Here is a 12,381-nt window from a genome sequence, read left to right on the forward strand (position 1 = left end):
TCCAGAGCCGCAAAAGGCTGAGGACCAGGGACTGCGGGTCCTAAGGCAGGAGAAGTCAGGCGGGAAACTCACATGACCGTGAGGACGGTTTCAGCAGATTCTCTGGAGCGATCCAAGAGCCCGTGAACTTGCCCTTTGCCATTCCTGTGCTCATTCACCCACGGTGGGCTGTGCTGACCTGACTCGGCCCCGGAGATCCGTCTTCTCTTCTCGAGGAGAAAAGATGCACCATCAGAGTCCAGTTCCAGATTCACGGAACGCTACGGGCAGGGGGACCGTCTCAGCTCTCACCCCGGACCCGTGCGCCACCGCACAGTCAACAGGAGCTTGGAGGAGAGAAGGCTGGTGGCCGGGGCTCTCTCTATCGCCGCCATGACTAACAAAATAAGTTCCCTAAACCCACATAAACGTATTACCTTACAGTTCCATAGAAGTACAACGGGGCTCTCACTCTGGGCTAAAATCAAGGTGCTTCTGGAGGCTCTAGCGGGACAATCGGTTTCCTGACCTTTTCCAGCTTCTGGAAGCTTCCTGCATTCCTTGATTTGTTGCTCCTTCCTCCACCTTCGAGGCTAGCGACCATGTGCTTGTCTGATTTTCCTCCTGTCACGTCTCTTTCTGACTGTAGCCAGGAAACCTCCAATTTTAAGCATCTATGTAGTTAGACTGAGCTTCTGTGGATAATGCAGGAGAATCAGTCCCTCTCAAAGCCCTTAACGCCCTCTGCAAAGTCCGTTTTGCTCTGTAACATATACACACAGACTCCAGGATTTAGGGTTGGACATCTTTGGGGAGCATTATTCTGCCTACACCCCCCCCCCCAAGGAGTCTCTCTAAACATGCAGTTCATTTATTTGCAGAAAAGAACTTTTTCGTTGTCATAGGAAATATGGCTAAACCAAATTTTTATCAGGGATTTTAAATCTTTTATTTATTTATTAAAGATTTTATTTATTTATTTGACAGACAGAGATCACAAGTAGGCAGAGAGGCAGGCAGAGAGGGGGGGGGGAAGCAGGCTCCCCGCTGAGCAGGGAGCCCAATGCGGGGCTCGATCCCAGGACCCTGAGATGGTGACCTGAGCCGAAGGCAGAGGTTTTAATCCAGTGAGCCGCCCAGGCGCCCCTAAATCTTTTATTTTTTTAATTCTACTTTATATTCTGAATGTTTATATACAGAAAAGTAGATAACTCACAAACTTACAGCTTGATTTTTGTACACTCACTAGGGAGTCCACACCCAGATCAAGAAACAGAACACTCCCTATGGGCCAGGCTTATGCAAATGTGCATTAAACATTTGCTGACATTGAAAATTTCCCTATGGGGGCGCCTGGGTTAGGGTTAGGGTTAGGGTCTGGGTGTGGACTCCCTAGTCAGTGTACAAAAATCAAGCTGTAGTTTGTGAGTTATCTACTTTTCTGTATATAAACATTCAGAATATAAAGTAGAATTAAAAATAAAAGATTTCGGGGCACCTGGGCGGCTCACTGGGTTAAAACCTCTGCCTTCGGCTCAGGTCATGATCTCAGGGTCCTGGGATTGAGCCCACATTGGGCTCTTGCTCAGATAATATTCTCAGAGTAGAGACTATCTACTCTCAAAAGAAAAAAATAAGTTTCCTGTGTCGGGGCACCTGGGTGGCTCAGTTGTTTACGAATCTGACTCTTGATTTCGGCTCTGGTCACAATCTCGGGGGCCTGGGACAGAGCCCCAAGTCTCTGTGCTTAGTGGGGAGTCTGTCCTAGGATGCTCTCTCTTTCCCTGTCCCTCTGCCCCCTCTCCCTGCACCTTCTCTATTTCTCTCTAAAATAAGTAGATAAATCTTTTTTTTTTTAAAGTTCCCTATGTGGACAGTTACCAGGAGTATTATTGAAAGAAAAAGCAGAGAACCAAAGTGATAACCATTTTTTCGTTCAACAAACATTTTTCTGCCACCTGTGCCATTGTAGACCCAGGTGTTGACCCCATGCTGGTCTTGTGGCATGGAGTCCAGGGAGGCGGCCGTGTGTGTGTGTGTGTGTGTGTGTGTGTGTGTGTGTAGTTTATGAAGCAGAAGAGAACACAAGTGCATTGGCCAAGCCTAACCAGAACAGCTTCCCAGCAACAGCAGGCCTCCAAGGCGAGCCTACTGGGGAAGAGAGGATTTCAGGCACAGGGAACAGCGTGAACAAAGGGGAGACCAGGCAGGGGTTTTCAAGGAGTTTGGGGAGACAGACAGGGATAGGGCCATCGGGTTTGCCGGCCTGTGAGCCCCCAGCACGTCTCATTCCTGTTCCTGCAACCCAAAGCCCCATTGTCCAGACTCGGAGCTGGAGGCCACAGCCCTCAGTCTGGTGACTTCATTGTACAGCTGAGGACACAGGCCTAAAGGCACCACACCAGCAGGGAGGCCTGGATCAGGGTCCAGACCACCCATTTCCTCCTCCAGGCTATTCGCCAGCCCCACGGTTCCGGGGCTCCTTACTGCCTTGTCCAAGAGGCTTTCCTGCTTCCTATCAGGCCTGTCTCCCATTCTTTGTCCACCCATCCCAAGCTCCTTTACGAGGGGTCCACCATGTGCCCAGCAACGGGTTAGGCATCAGGAACACAGCCGGGAGCTGCGAGGAATTGGGTGATACACGGCCTGCTGGTGTGCGGCGTGATGTCGGAGGACGTGAGGGCCATGCTGGGCGGGGAAATAAAGCAGGTAAGAGAGGGAGGGCAGGGGGGTTTCAGGTAGATGGTCGGAAAAGGCCATTTGAAGAGGGGACACTGGGACCTGAGGGAAATCAGGGAATGTGTCCAAGAACGGGGGAGGAGAGCACAACTGACCCTTGAGCCTGGCAGGGCTGGAGAGACGCCCTCCCTGACACAGCTGAAACCCCCCACGTAACTTTCGATGCCCCCAAACCTTAACTACCCATAGTCTTCCATTGACTAGGAGCCTTACCCGTAACACCGTTGATAAGTACATGTTTTGTGTTGGTTTGCGTGTGTACTGTACAGGTCTGCGTATCTATCATGTACTGTCTTCTTACAATAATGTAAGCTTGGGGCGCCTGGGTGACTCGGTTAGGTGTCTGCCTTCAGCTCTAGTCACAATCCCAGGGTCCTGGGGCTCCCTGATGAACTGGGAGTCGCCTGGTCCCTCTCCCTCTGCCCCTTTCGCTGCTCGTGCTCTGTCTAATAAATAAAATCTTTAAAAAGAGAAAATCATAAGGAAAATACATTTATAGTACTATACTGTATTTCTTGAAAAAAAAAAAAAATCTGCCTATAAGACCTTCGCAGTTCACATCAGGGATGTTGGGGGGTGAGGTGGGGCCTGGAAGCAGGAGCTGCTCCTGTGGGTCAGAGTTGAGACTCCCTCCCCAGCATGGACTGTCATTCCCAGCAGCTCCAGAAGTGAGCTGGCAGGCGTGGGTCCTGGGAAGGCCTCTGGCTGCTTCTTGCCAGGGTCTTCCCCATCCGCAGAGGCCGGCACACGATGGTGCCTGGCTGGGCCTTGGCCTTCATCAGGATCACACGCCCAGCTGACCTCGTGCGTCCCTCTCCTGCATGCCCTCCCACCTAGTCAGCAACCGGCTCAGAGCCCTTCTCAGCGCCCTGCCTGGCCCCGGCGAAGGACTGCGTACGGGACACGGGGCTTTGCATCAGACTCCCTCTGACTTTATGGGGACGGGTGAGCTCTCCCTGGGTTCTGCCGAGGATGTTCCTCTGCAACTGCACCGGGAGGAGAGCGGCAGTGTGGGGAGCAGGTGACAAACTATTCTCGCCTGGGACAGGCGCGGGTGAGAGGAGCGCACAGGGGGCGGGCGAACAGCAGCACAAGGTTTGGGGGCGGGGGCGGGTCTCAGGGACGGCGGAGCGGGTAGCGCCTGGAGGAGGTGGGCGCAGGGACCAAGGCCAGGGAAGATCAGGAGGCCCCGCGTGGGAGGTCGAGGCGGGCTCCCGACGGCCGCTGGAGGAAGAGCTTGGCTGGGGTCGAGGGAGGCGGGGCCAGATCGGCCAGGTTTGGTGGGGATGGGGAGGAGACCTCGCCCGCCCGGTTCCGGGCCTCCGAGGCCGGGCCCGGGGCGGGGCCTCGTCGGTCGGGAGCGGGCAGGAGGCGGGGCGATTAGCGTCGGGGGGCGGGGCCCGAGCCGGGGGCGCGGCGGGGCGGTCCGGGGGTGAGTCGGGACGCGGCCTGGCGGTGGCGAGGGCGGGGCGGGGCCCAGCCAAGCTGGAGGTAGGCGGGAGGGGCGGGGCCCGCGGGGCCGGGGCGGGGCCTGGAGGGCCGGGGCGGGGCGCGGGCGGGGCGCGGGCCGGGCGGGGGCGGGGCGGGGCGGGGCGGGGCGGGGCGGGCGGTGGCCTGGAGGCGCGCGGGCGGCCGCGGCGGCGCGGAGCTGCGCTCGTTTCCCTGGGCTCGGCAGCCGGGCGGCGGCGGCGGCGGCCACAGCGACGGCGGCGGCGGCGACGCGCACAAAGGCGGATTGTGGCTTCACTGGTGCTCGCGGCGGGCGGCGCCGGGTCGGGGGCGGCGGGGCGCGCCGGGGGCCCCGGCGGGCGCGGCGCGGGCGATGAGCCGGGGCCCGGCATGGCCTCTGCGCGGCCGCCGGGCCGGGCCTGCGCCTCGGCGCCCGCGCCCGCGGGGCTCCGGGCCGGGCCGCCCGCCCTCCCCGCCGCTGCCGCCGCCTCCCCCGAGCCTGCGGGCGGCGCCGAGGCCGAGGAGCGCTCGCTGCAGCGCATGCTGCGCGCCATAGCCGAGGAGCGCGGCCGCCTCAGCCTGCGCCGTGAGGTCTGCGGCCTCGGTGAGTGGGGCGGGCCGGGGCCGCCGGCGCCGGGGCAGTGCGCGCCTCCGCGGGTCTCTGCGCCGGTCTCCGTCTCTGCGCGCGTCTCGGTCTCTGCGTGCGTCTCCGTCTCTCTGTGTTTCCGTCTCTGCGTGCTTCCGTCTCTGCGTGTGTCTCTGTGCGTGTGTGTGTCTCTGTCTCTCTCCCTGCGTGTCCTGGCCTCCTCCGTGCGCCCCCAGCTCCCCACGTATAGGTTTTTCCTGCGTCCCTGTGTGTTGGTCTCTGATTTCGGTCCCAAGAGCGACTCCGCACGAGAATGTTGCTGGGTCTCTTCCCCTTTCCTGGGTCTCTCGGTGTCTCCCTCGGTCTGTCCTTTCGAGTATGTCTGTTCACTCTTCTTCCTCGCCGTGGTTGTGGCAGGTCCCTCCCTTCCCTGGGAAGCCCTCCCCGGGGCTTCAGTTCCACTGCAGGGAGTGTGGGCGTGGGATCTGGGGAGACCAGGAGATCAGCACGGGAAGGGGGGGCAGGGCCCAGTGGGGTCTAGGCACACCTCCCGGCAAGTGTGTCGTGGCCACCATCCCCAGCTTCCTGAAGCCTTTGTCTCCTGCATCTCTCCGCACTGCCTCGCCTGCTCCCCATCAGCTCCAAGTGGAACCTGTTGGGCCTTGGCCCCCTGAAGCCACCCACTTAGCACAGAGAGCAGGACCTGCTGCCTCTCTGGGTGTGACCCTGTTCAGTTGAGGCCCTAGGTCATGTCTGCTGTGGGGTGGGGTGGGGGTGTCTGGTATTGTTTGGAAGAGCCTGGGACTGTTAGGTGTGGGTGGGGTCTCCCTGCCTGCCTGGGTGTGAGGTCATCGCTGGGATTGGATCCTGCCCAGACTGAAGCTGAGAAGCCCCCTCCCCTGTAGGGTGGGTTTTTTATTTTCTCCGTGGAAAGACCCCTCCCTTCTTCATGCGGAAAGGATTTCACTCCACATTGTCAGCAACCCCCACCCCCAGTCTGAGATGGAGATTTCTGGGGAGGGGCGGGGGGTGGTGTGGGTGATTGCGTTGTGAAGCAGGGAATGTCAGCTTTGGAGATTCTACCTTTTCCCTCGTCGCTCACCGTCAGGGAATCCCAGAGAGCCAACATAACCCCTCTGAGGTCACACAGCAGCGGGGTCACCGCTGCCCTAGGGTTCCAGGCTCCTCAGCAGGCCACGCCCTGGAAGCGAGTGAGAAGAGGAAATAATTTGCAGCCCTCCTTCCAGTCCTCCAGGCATGACACCGGTCCCCTCAGCCCAGCCTGCCCCAGGAACAGCCTTTCCTGTGGGCAGAGGTGGGAGTTGCGGGCGGGGCATTGGGGGTGCCTACCAAGTAAGGATGGACCAGGAGATGGGTTTCTCAGGTGTCTTTTCTGAAAAGGTGTCACAACTTCATTTTGCGCAGATGTTGAAGGATCCTTGTTTGTTCATTCAGCAAACGTTCACTGAGCACCTACTGTGTGCTGGGCTGTGCGCCAGGTGGCAGGTGCACCTGCTACCTGGCTCAGGCTGTCTGCGATGGGAGGGGTCCGAGGGACCATCTGCTGCAGGCCCCTCCCCCTGCTTGCCTAGAAGCCCCACGCAGCCCCTCCCTGCTTCATGTGAGCACTCCCCCACCGTCCTCGACCACTGAGCACCTTGTCTCTCCCCTGTCAGGCCCTGTCCCAGGGAGCCCACGGGGCCATTCCTTAAGGACAGTAGTAATTAATTTTAGCACTTGGCGTTTACGGAGTGCTTACTATGTGCAAGGACATTGTGTGTGCTCAGTTTGATTCTGACTTTGCCCAATAGAAGTATCCTCTCCATTCCACAGAGAATCCAGAGTTCAGAGAGGGGAGAGACATGCATAGAGGTGGTCATCGAGGAAGCAGCATGGCGGGCATTGACCCTTGGCCAGTCTGACCCCACAGCCTGCCCCCCCAGATGCCTCCAGCTAGGCCCCCCGGGGCCTGCTGTGCTGCCTCTGGGGAGGAGAAATGCCTCAGGTCTCCTGTCTTGGCACCCAGGCCTCCCTCCCGCGCAGGGTCTCCTGTCTTGCCCCCATCCTCCTATCCCGCCCGTCCCGTATTCCCCTGAATTCAGTCTGCGGTGCTCTGATGCCCTGTTTTAGGCCTGCTGTTTTCTCTTCCTGGATAGCCACCCCTTCTCACCTGCCCCACACATGCCTACAGGTGTCCTTTAAGCGTCCACTCCTGTGCTGCCACTTTCTGGGAACCCTTCCTCCACGTCCTGTCCCCGCATGTCTACGGGTTGATCAGGCCTGTTGTGGCTTTGTGAGAGTCTGTGTGACTGTTTCCCCAGCAAGTGAGCCTCTCGAGGGCATGGCCCAGTAGAACAGGTGCCCAGGAAACATTTAGCAGGCAAATGAGAGACTCTCTGGGCTTGTAAATTAAAGATGAGCGTGTGTATAGAATGTGGAATCTTGGCCTCTTAGCAGGGCTAACTTTGACCATCTTTCATTTATCAGATGAGAGAGGGAAGGCTCAGAGAGGGTCAAGCTTAACAGTGACCTATTGCCAAAGTAGAGTTAGGATCCGGTGGTTGGCCTGTGCACCCAGACGGGAACCCAGTACGTGGACACGGCCCGCGGACCACTTCCGCCTTTCTTCCCTTTACAGCTGTGACAACCTGTCAGATGTAGGAATTTAAACCGCCCCGGCCGTCGTTGCTGTGTCATTAAAGCTGCTGTCATTCAGAAGCATGCCATGTTCCCTGAGGTTGTTTCAAAGGTGTCAGGGAGCCTCTGGTGGCGATGCTCGACCCCAGACACACTGTTGTCACTTCTGAGTCACAGCCTCTAAGATGGGAGAGGGCGACTGGTGCCCCCACACAGGGATTGTCGCTCGGCTGTCATGATGAAAGGCACCTTGTGGATGCAAACATGATGGTTGCATCTTTCCTTCAGCAGCATCTGTGTTGGAAGCATCTCGTGAGTGCCGGGTGGGGGGATCGGGCCTGACCCTGCTTTGTGGGAGGCCACAGCTGAGTAGGGGAGAGAAGCCAGGTGCACGGTGACAGCCGAAGCAAAGATCCTGCTGGCAGCAGCTGCTCCGAGCAGGACTGGGGTGGTTTATATACAGGAAACTGCTTGGGATTCCAGGGAACAGATGAACCAAGCTGGCTGGCTGAGCGAGCTTCTGTGGGGCTCCGGGTTCTCTGAGCTGGGAAGAGTCAGGAGGTCCAATGCCCAGATGTTGGGTGATGCAGACATCTGGACCAAAAGTGGACATAGCCTGATCCTTCCTCTGGGGCTTGGGCTCTCTCGTGGGCCTGGGATGTCAGCTCCAGCACGCTGGGCAGGAAGGCTCCCTTTCAGCAGGTGCGGCGTGCCACTGACATTCGGCAAAGGCCCGTGGACTTGACCCGGCCCCAGGACCTGGTGTCCACCAAGGACAGGCAGGTGCTGGGAGGGGTGAGGCCCCCTCATGCTGCTTGTCTTCAGGCCCTGCCTAGGCTGTGCACTTTGTAGAATTGCTGTTTGCCTGGCCTCTGGCCCCCTTCTTGTGGCTGAGGGCATTCTCTCTCTGTGGGGCCAAAGGAGAGTTTCATGTTCAAGGTTTCCTTTTATTCTTGAAACAGTCCTATAAGGTAGGTATTGTTGTACCCTTCTCTTCGTCCTGATGAGCGAAGGCAGGTTTAGAGGTGTAGTAATGTGTCCCTAGTCACGTGGCTGGGAAGGGGCCGAATCTGTCTAAACCTAAGTTCTTAGCAGAGGGGGACCCCGCTCACACCTGCCCTCGGGGTGCTGGCAGCCTGGTCATCACACGTGCGCACTACTCCCAGGCACAGGTGGGTTGAGGAAGGGCCCAAGTCGAAGGATGAGAGGTTCCCTCCGGAGGCACGGAGGAGGGAGTCCCCAGGGCTGATGGGGGGTTGGTGCGAAGTGTGGCCTTTGAGAGGGGCTGCGGTGGGGCAGGGCCTGCCGGGGCCGAGGAGGAGAAGCCGGCCGGCTGCAAGGGAAGCTGTGTGGGAGCTGGGGCTGCAGCAGTGGCTGAGCCCTTGGCCGGGCCTTGGGGACTGTAGTGGCTGTTGACTTGTGGGGTGGCCTGCCTGGGACCCGGCACGCCCACTGTGCGCCTGGCAGCCCTGGCAGTCTGGTAGTTCCCCAATTTGCAGATGAGAAAAGCAGCTTCAGAGAGCGAACTGACTCACCCAAGGTCACGTCGCTGGGAGGCCGCAGGACTGGGGTCTGTGTGATTTGTCAGAGGCCACCAGCTGCCTTGCAGGGAGTCATGCAATGAGCCAGAGGCACTAAGCGGGGACATTGCCTCCCGGTGAGCCTCTGCCCCAGCTAAACACCCACGTATGCCGGACACCTGGTGCCAGTCTGAGAATCGGGAAGAGGACCGTACAGCCTTGGCCCAGCCCGTCACCCTTCTGCCAGGGTCAGTGCGGCTGGACTTTGGTGAGGGGCGGGAGATTTTGGTGGGAGATGTGCCTGGAAGGGAAGACTGGGGGCCTGTGACCCTGTGCAGAGTCTGTAGGGTTGTGGGAATTGTGTGAGAAGTGACAGGTTCACGGACGAGCGTGTGGAGCGGCTGAGACTTGGCGCAGGGTCAGCCCCTATCCTCGCTGTTGCCCTTGTCATTAGGAGGGACGTGAAGGGCCTGGCCCCATGCCCCGGCGTGAACTTGGGGTTGAATGTGTGCTCTGGGGAGCAGCCTGCTGTGCACTCCCTGCAGACAGTTTCCCGGGGTTCCCTGGGGTCCCGGGCCCTCCAGGCCAGCTAAGGCAGGCCAGGCTGGTCCTGGGCCCATGCTCTGGGGAGGAAGCGTGACCCTTTGGAGTGGTGGCAGAGCCTCTTTCGCTTCCTGGGCCTGTTTTTAAGGCCTGTGGGTTCTGGAGGCTGTGGGGCCGTTCTCTCCCAGGCAGACTCTGGGAGCTCCGAGGACTTTGGACCTCCCACGTTAAAGAGCCCCAGGGTCCCGGCTGCAGGGGTGTCTCTGCCAGACCAGAGTGGGCTGAATCATCTGGCGCCCCTGGGCCTGCAGGCGACGGCCACTCTGCCCCTGCTGTGTCCCCTCCTTGCAGCGGCTGCTGGCCTTCCTGATGCGATGCTCGCCTCCGTCACCGTCACCGTCACCGGCCGGGCTGGCTCTGGGACAGCGGCAGAGCCCGAGGCCGTGGAGGGGGAGCCCCACGCGGGATCCTCCTGAGAAAACAGCCTCGGAATCCCCAAACAAATGTTTTCCCAATGAAAAAAAAAGTTCCATGCATATTATAGGAACTGGAAAATTTAAGAAAATGGGAAAAAAATTACTTACAGTTGCAGTCACCCAGAGACAACTATTAAGTTTGCGAAGCCTTTTTATAAAGAATTCTTCGTTGTTCTCTGTGTAGTTTCTTAGTCATGGTTTCTGACTTAAAATTCCTAAAACATTTTCCATGTTGTCCAGACTTGAAGTGGAAGTCCACCAGCCTAACCCTGCGGTGTCACAGACAGCGGGGCGGGGCTCCGAGAGGACCCTGACACCGGTGGGTCCCAAGGGCTGGAATGAATGCCTGATTTGACCCTCCCCCAATTCCCAGCCCATGCAGGGGGCACAGCTGGGGGCCAGTCAGGGGCGAGGCAGGGGTGTGTCCTCAAGCACATCCCTCCCAGGTCCCATTGGCCACAGGTGGGGGCTGGGGTGTTGCCGTTGGACCTGCGAATAGGGGGTCCGAGACATCGACCAGGGATAGGGGCTAAAGTCTGGGAAAACCCAGCTTGGGGTGGAGCCTTTGCACAACCCAGGGCCCCAGAAGCCGCAGCTAAGTTTGAGGGGGACCCCCTCCTCTTAAAAAGGGAATCCTGGGACACGTGGTGCCTCCGTCTGTTAAGCATCTGCCTTCAGCTCAGGTCGTGATCCCGGGGTCCTGGGATCGAGCCCCGCATGGGGCTCCCTGCTCAGTGGGAAGCCGGCTTCTCCCTCTGCCTGCCGCCCCCCATGCTTGTGCTCACTCTCTGTGTCTCTCTGACAAATAAATAAATAAATCTTCAAAATAAATACAAGGAAATCCTCTGACGTGACATAGCACAGGCGCCCAGCTAGCTTGAGTGTCTGTCCCTGGCCAGTGCCTAGCCGAAGGATGTCTGTGGACAGAAGTAGAAAGAGTCTACGGCCATCCCACCCTGAACGCGCCCGATCTCGTCTGATCTCGGAAGCTAAGCAGGGTCGGGCCTACATCTCTTGGATGGGAGAAGTAGAAAGAGAGGGCTTCGGTTTTCTTTTTTTTTTTTCCGTGTAGGTGGAGTTGTGGTTACTGTTTAACTTTTTTTTTTTTTAAGATTTATGTATCTGAGAGAGGGGGAATGAGGGGGCGGGGGAGGGACGGAGGGAGAAGGGGAAGCAGACAAGGCTGCAGGGAGCGGGTGTGGTGGGGACCGTGGGGGGGGTCGGAGGACGGGTACCCGTGCGGTGAAGAGGTGATCGTTTCTTGGGGGGTGTCCCTTGAGTGGGCATTCCTCACAGAGGGCCTCCCTGGCAGAGACAGAGTGGGGAGGACGGCAGAGAATGTTCCAAATTTAATTTTCCCCCAGTCCCCCAGTGCTGTGCTGCTTCGGGGAGATCACTGCTGCTCTCTGGGCCTCTGCTCTCCTGGGGGGTAGGATGCAAACACGATGGCTGTTCTGCCTCCCCCTAGAGCAGAGGCCAGTCTCCAGACCTAGAGCAGCAGAGAGTATCACGGAGGCTGCCGGGACAGGTGACAGGGCTCGGGGCCAAATCCAGGGGGCCTGTGAGGGTGACCTTGAGCAAGGCCCTTGCCTCTGGCCCTCACTGTCCTCTTACGTAAAGGGAGGGAGGGCAGATGGACCCGCAGCGGCATTCTCAGCCCGAGGTGTGGCGTGGGAGTCCCAGCCACCTGTGACAGGCAGGGCCGGTGACACCACGCCTCAGGGAGGTCCCTGCCACTCGGGTGCTTTGGCTCAAGCTGATGGAAGTGAAACGGGAAGAGGCAGAAACAGGAAGAACCTTGAATCCCACCCCGCACAAGGGGAACGGGAACCCTGTCATCCCACAACCCCAAGCCGTGGCCTCCCCTTTGGGCTGTAGCCCACGCAGCCTCCGAGCCCCCCGCCTGGGGGACAGAGCCTCCTGGGGTGACTCGGGATTCCTCCTGACCTGGGGTGGACGGGAGCGGCCGCCCACGGTGAGACTCCTGAGCTGTGGCTGTGTTCCGGGCTGCAGGGCACCCGGCGAGGCTGGGGAGGCCCGTGGGCTCCGGAAGAGGGCGGGAGCCAGAGCAGCTCCTGCAGGGGGGGGTGCGCCCCGCACTGTGTCCTTCCCGTGGCGGCCCTGAGCGGAGGCTGTGTTCGCCCCGTTGGCAGATGGAACTGGCGAGGCCCGGAGCCACCGGGGCACGGTGTTCTCGGTCCCAGAGGAGTCAGTGTGGGCTTGGGGCCCAGTCCTCTGGGACGCCAGGCTGTGGCCTATGCAGTGTCTCCCTCAGATGCATCCGTCTCCCCAAGGAGAGGCATTTGGCACCTCCTCCCCGAGCGGCCTCACCCTGGTGTGGCCCAGAGCAGGAGGCCCGCCGCCCACCGCCCGTCTCCACCATGAAGCAGGGAGGGGAGAGGGGGATCAGGAGGCGGAGACGGATGTGGGAGTGGGCCCTTCTGAGGGGGAA

General features: G+C 59.3%; 1 protein-coding gene across 1 annotated transcript in view; it reads left to right on the forward strand.

The window, feature by feature from the left end:
• Positions 1–4,653: 4,653 nt before the first annotated feature.
• KIAA0930 (KIAA0930 ortholog) overlaps positions 4,654–12,381 on the forward strand; it is a 35,076-nt gene continuing 27,348 nt past the window's right edge. Inside the window, exon 1 of the mRNA XM_044226696.1 lies at positions 4,654–4,771. Coding sequence (XP_044082631.1) covers positions 4,708–4,771 — 64 coding nt within the window. The 5' untranslated portion in view covers positions 4,654–4,707. The remainder of the gene's footprint in view (positions 4,772–12,381) is intronic.

The sequence above is a fragment of the Neovison vison genome, chromosome 12, assembly GCF_020171115.1.
Source record: "Neovison vison isolate M4711 chromosome 12, ASM_NN_V1, whole genome shotgun sequence".
NCBI classification, from domain to species: Eukaryota; Metazoa; Chordata; class Mammalia; order Carnivora; family Mustelidae; genus Neogale; species Neogale vison.